Source organism: Camelina sativa, chromosome 16 (assembly GCF_000633955.1).
Source record: "Camelina sativa cultivar DH55 chromosome 16, Cs, whole genome shotgun sequence".
Taxonomy (NCBI): domain Eukaryota; kingdom Viridiplantae; phylum Streptophyta; class Magnoliopsida; order Brassicales; family Brassicaceae; genus Camelina; species Camelina sativa.
The window spans coordinates 16,434,553-16,440,923 of record NC_025700.1 but is presented as its reverse complement, the minus strand read 5'-3'; the positions used below and the strand labels follow the sequence as shown (position 1 = coordinate 16,440,923).

General features: G+C 33.0%; 1 protein-coding gene and 1 pseudogene across 1 annotated transcript in view; one reads left to right on the top strand and one right to left on the bottom strand.

Annotated features, from left to right (window-relative positions):
- The window catches only part of LOC104750799, a 3,230-nt pseudogene extending 2,331 nt beyond the window's left edge, over positions 1-899 (bottom strand).
- Positions 5,483-6,371, top strand: part of LOC104750798 (disease resistance protein TAO1-like) — a 3,716-nt gene continuing 2,827 nt past the window's right edge. Inside the window, exon 1 of the mRNA XM_019238287.1 lies at positions 5,483-6,149. Within this exon, the coding sequence (XP_019093832.1) occupies positions 5,536-6,149 (614 nt within the window). The 5' untranslated portion in view covers positions 5,483-5,535. The remainder of the gene's footprint in view (positions 6,150-6,371) is intronic.

Below are 6,371 nucleotides of genomic sequence, written 5' to 3'. Positions count from 1 at the left end.
AAACCTGGGAAGCAAGGAATGGGCAACATAAGCTGCTTCTGATCATTGGTAACAAGGTGGGTCAAAGCTAACCTAGTAGGGTCAAAATCATTAAAAAAGTGAGGATTAGGTTTACTGAGTGGCTTAAGAGGAAGCACCGTCTTCCTCCTACGGTAAGTAGAAGACTGTTCTCTAAACTTGCGAGCCATTATGACATGCCAATGGTTCTTCACAGAGTTATCAGTCCTCCCAGGGAAAAGCCTCGCTATCATCGCCCACTTGTTACCATAAAGCTTATGAGCTTGCAATAGCCTCTCTTCTTCTTCCTCTGTGAAGGCCCTTCTGTTTATCCTTGGGTCTAGTTGGTTAAACCATCGAAGCCTACAGCTTTTTCCTGCTCGTCATTGAAACCTAAGAATCTGAATCTTGACAAGGTTTATAACTAAGGGATATATATATATATATATATATATATATTATACGTATCGGATCTTCCTTGGAGCTTTTCAGCTATGAGGTTCCAGTTCTGTGGGCCGTAGACGGCGACTAGTTCTTTGGGCTTAGCATCTTCAGCGGGTCTCCAGTGTCCTCTCGACACCGAAGCTTTTGACGAGTGTCCAGAGCTTCCATAGTCTGCTGTGTCTTTCTTGCTGCAGTTACTGTAATCACTTAGATAAGAGTTCCTAATCTCTTCTTCTCTATGACTTGTGGGATAGCGATGGAGATGTTGATCGTTGTTGATGTTTAAAGAGAAGTGGTCCGATGAAGAGATCTGATCCATCAAACGGAGATGATCTTCCGACATGATACAATGTTGTTGTTGGTTAGTGATGAGGTGAGGACGAAGACGAAGAAGAAGGGAAGCAAGGTGTTATGGAGAGAAAGGCCACGTCAGTATGCACCATCTACATCCTCATTGGAGGAGAGATGCAATATTAAATGTGGCTTTTTTTTTTGATAATAATATTAAATGTGGCTTTGTATAGCATAATTGATATTTGTGTGATATTATTACGTAAGGCTCTAGGCTATGTGCGTGTATATGTAGATATGTTGTGACCTTATTTTCTGACAAAATGCTGTTATACAACTGTTAAAAAGGTTCATGGACTGTCACGGACTGATTTGAAATCTGATATATATTTGTCTTTATGCATTATATATATAACTAAATTAGTATATAAAAAATATTATCTCAAATCTAGAAACATATTCACAATAATCCTGGCTGAAAACTTTGTTATTTTTTTTTTTGAAAAAAAAACCTATAAATGTGAAAACATATAGAGATGAAAGAAATAATCAAAAAACATGGTAGGACAGAAAAAGAGTAGATGACAGGGAACACGTTTCCTACGTTGTGAGCAGTGTGAGTTGTGTTTGGAAAAGTGGAGAGATGAAAAGTTGTTAAACATCCGGAAACATCTTCTTCTTTCTTTTTAGTTCAACTGCTTTTAAACTTTGTTGCCCCAAACAAGACATTATATTGTTACTATGATTGCTTGCCGGACAAAATGTGGGTTTACACCTTTGTAAACCAATGTGGTTTTTGAAAATGGTTAGTTTGATATCACACGTGTGAGGGAGATGAAAGAGTGAATTTGAAGAAACCTAATCCAAATTTCACTTAAAAACCATTGACTAACACAACTTGTGTTATACAAGATACAGTACATTGATTTGTGCTTCTACCTAAAAACAAAATCCTAAAATTTACATATTTTATTTTAATAAATGCTTGTTGACGTTGTTTGTTAACCGGAAGTACTAGGATGAAACTAAAATATCTGAAGTAGTCCGAACTAAATCCCAAAAAGGCTTTAAAGAACATTTGAATTGACTGTTGTTGCGTCTCTTCTAACCATACTAATTTGCCTCACACGCACACTTTCAATGTCCTCTCACCAATCCCCATATCTCTCTCCAAAATGTGTGAATGACTGTGATATAATCTACAGAAAATAAGTCCGATTTTCATATAGAGTCTTGACTACTTGTTGCCATATTAATCTACCATTTACTGATTTACTGATTACCCAACCATCTATTGCAGAAGTGGCTGCTATAAATCATTTTGCAAGGGATTGGTTAAGAGTTTTGCATTCATTACACCATAATGCAATTTGTACCTTCCGGTTCAAAAGCCAGAAAATATAAAGTCCGCTTTAAAAAAAATAAATGAATTTACTGTGCAACGTGTATATGTTTTGATGAAATGCTTAGACACTCCATATTAGCCATATCTAGGAATGTCAAATTAAGGAAATATGTTCGGTGAAACTTAAAAATTTAAAGTAGATGTATTCTTTATTTGACCAGAAAGATATCAATTGGCAGAGGAATACATTATAACAGATTCAGAGTATTGGTTGCAGACTTGTAAGGACCATCTGCAAAGATTAACTGAGCATTTCCTATGCTTTCTTTTTCTTCTTCTTGGTCAATAACTTTAAATGTATATATATGGATCGTTACTTTTTCAAAGAGACCAACAACTCACCGACTAGAAGCATTAGCAGTTTAGAAGGTTAAGCAATCTACACCCAAAATTGCACCTTTATTCTTTTTTTTTTCTTAACATGTTGTATACTTATTCAAGTTAACAATATTTATTCACCAAAAAAAAACTATTTTTATGGGGTTTTCGGTTTTCGTTTATATTAGGAAGCCATTACGCTACTTTACTGATTTTAATTTTGGTGAAATATCAATAATTGTTGTAGGGATATCATCAGAAGTAAATTTCAGTTTTAAATGAGGAACATAAATGTTGGGTAAGGAAACATGATTCAGAAATGAATGCATAGGATCCAATTCATATCAACAGGGAAATGTTTTTCGAGTTTACTGTGGTTCAATTTCAAATAAGCGACCCCACGACCTGATTTTAGCGTACCATGTTGCACAAACTCAATAGCACGTGCATGCTCTGCTCCTCATTATCCTACTACTATACTATACTATACCTACACTGCTACACACACGCGCATTGCTCAATTATGCATCGATCATTTAGGAGCACATATAGTGACATATCCTATTATATAGCTAGTTTAATTGATATGCATGGTTTACTTTTACAGGTAGAGAATTTCAGGGCAGAGAACTCTAAACTAGTTTATGGAATTCCAAAGGTTTTTATTTTTACAATAGTTTTTGTAAAGAGAGAACACGTTTGAAATCAACATGATTGGGACATATTTTCTAGATTAACTTTCTAACTAGCTAGCTAGGATTCCTTAGGTTAGAGTTTCAACAACTGGTCGTTGCTTTGGCTGAAATATATTCAGTACAATTTAGTTTGATTTGGATTCAACTTGGTATTGTTTTAGGATTCTAACCGGGAAAATATACGACATGGTGGATTTGGACTTTAAAACAGGAAAACAAGTGCTGTCTCAAAGAAGACAATTACACAATGACATAGATGAATCGAAATGAAGTTGAGATGACGACGACGACATGTTAGATCACCAAGAAGAGACTCACTGTTCCTAGAGTCAACAAAAACCCCATGACATGAAAGCAAACCAAATAGTAACGATCTCTCATTTATGATAATAGAATTGAATGATATGACCCGTCTATTATCAAAGCCCCGTTGCTCTATTTGGGGAAGTTTTATAACATTTTTCTTCCCAAACCATCATCACAACCAACAAGAAATGTAAAACTACTGTACCTTCAATCAACCCTGTGGATTATAGATGTTGGGGCCTCGTTCAATATATTCAATATAGAACTATGAATATATGTACTGTATGTGCGAGTTGTCACGTAAAGGGAGCTAAAGATTGTAGCCTTATTTTAAAATTTTCATCTAGATTATTTATTTATTTGCAACATTTATTTCAACCTGGTCTAGGGAGGTAATAACTTTTATCGACAACATTCCAAAGTTTCAGTATTGAGCGAGCGGTAGACATTTGCATGAATTTGTGAATAAATAAGATGGAATGAGCAAGCTGATCATCCCTACCAAAAATTGAAGAGGCATAACTAGATAAGAATCATGATTGTAAAGGCCTAAAGGGTTATCGTAGCTACACCCTTGTCTTGTCTCTCTAATAATTCTACAGGGTATATATGATACTTAGTTCCGATGTTTTTAAGACCATACCGGAAAGTGAACTGGGAGTCTTTGGCGTTATTGGGTCAACTGGTCGAACTAGTTAAAACACCGGTCAATTAGTTTATAGTTTTGTGACTTTTGTGTCTTATGGATATAATATTTACTTGTCTATAAATAGATAAAAAACATACACAATTAAGTACAAAACAACTTAAATTCATTAAAATAAAACTCAAAACGTTAATTAGACAAAACTTGCATGAAATGTTAATAATATAATCTCGGGTATAATAATAAGTGTAATAACGTAAGCACTAACCAGATTGAGTGGGCATAAGCAGCAAAACCCATTAAGACATTAACCCAATTTAAATTTTTCAATTTTTAATGAATTCGTTAGCAATAATAGTCCATGCGATATATCATTTAATACCAATCAGATTTTTTTAAGGCTTACTGTCGATGATGCATTTGGATTTTGGAGTGTTGAAGGACAAGAAAAAAAAAAAACACTTAAAATGCTTAGCTAAATTACATAGCGCATTATACACTAAAACCTCTATAAATTAATAATGTTGGGACCAAGACATTTTATTAATTTATAGTGATATTAATTTATAGATATATTTTTAATTGTTTATTTTTTTTTAAATTATGAATTGGAACAATTATAGCAAAATAAGATTAAACTTTCTGATGTTTTAAATTTTATGGTTTAGGAATTGAACTTGTATTATTTATAAAGCATTATTGACAATAAATTACAAATACTATAAACAAATTGACTTATACACATGACATACATAAATTCAAATTTATGAATAATAATAATATTAATTCTCATATTTTAATAATCTGTCTAATTATCAAATTGTAAATGATGCATATCTAAAAATTAAAACTTTAAAATTTAATTATTTGTATGACATGTTATAAAATATTTTAGAGATATCATTATAGTTTGAAAATACAACATTACAAATGTTCTATAGAAATGAGTTTTAGGAGAAACATACACTATTATATCAGTATATATATATATATATATATATATATATAAATTTACATGATTATTAATTTATGATATTATTGGGACCATATTTTACATTGAGATTTCAAAAAAATTATTATCTTATTATCTTATCGAATATTGTTAATTTTTACACTGGCCCGACTTGGGACCAGCAAAATTTATTAATTTATAATGATTATTAATTTATAGAGTATTCATTTATAGAGGTTTTACTGTATATTTAAGCCCATTCTTAGCCTGATCTTTTCATTTTACTTCCTTGACTTACTACTATAGTGTTGAGTCAATGGAGTCAAGATAACGACATAACGTGTTCAATAATGTAGTTGGAGTCAAGATAACGTGTTCAATAATTTATCTACACAAACCCCTCTTTGTTAATACATCATTCGTTTAGCTGCGCTACAAAGTAAAATATTTTTTTTTCTGATCTTGAGATTTTCTGAGTCTTATGTTAATGGATTTTTCTTTTTTCCTCACAATTTTTGCTACTGCTACAATAAGCTTCTTCATCATTTTTAGAAAATTCAGAATCCATCAAGAAAACATAGACGTGGGTTCTTCTACATCTTCTCCATCTTCTTCAACATCTCCTCCAACTCTTCCATCTGCTTTGACTTCCAACTGGACTCACCATGTCTTTCCGAGCTTCCGTGGGGAAGACGTTCGCAGAAACTTTCTAAGTCACATTCAAAAAGAATTTCAAAGAAAAGGAATTACTCTTTTCATTGATAATGCGATCAAGAGAGGAGAATCCATTGGTCCTGAACTCACTAAAGCCATTAGAGGATCTAAGATCGCTATTGTCTTACTCTCGAAGAACTATGCTTCTACAAAGTGGTGTCTTGACGAATTGGTGGAGATTATGAAATGCAAGAAAGAGTTTGGTTTAACAGTGTTTGCCATTTTCTATGACGTTGATCCATCTCATGTTATGAAGCTGACTGGAGAATTTGGAGCTGTCTTTAAGAAAACTTGTAAGGGTCGAACAAAGGAGAACATTAGCAGACGGAGACAAGCTTTTAAGGAAGTGGGTACAATTGCTGGTTATGATTCAAACAACTGGTTTGTCCTTTTAAATCCTCCTTTACTTAATATTTCAACACATCAAAATATAATATATTCCTTTTGAGTCCATATGTCAAACTTCATATTACTAATTTAGAATATGTATTGATCTCACTCTTTATTGGTAGGGAAAGTGAAGCTGCCATGATTGAAGAAATTGTCACTGAAATTTCCAAAAGATTGATTAGTTACACACCATCAAGTGATCTTGATGGTTTA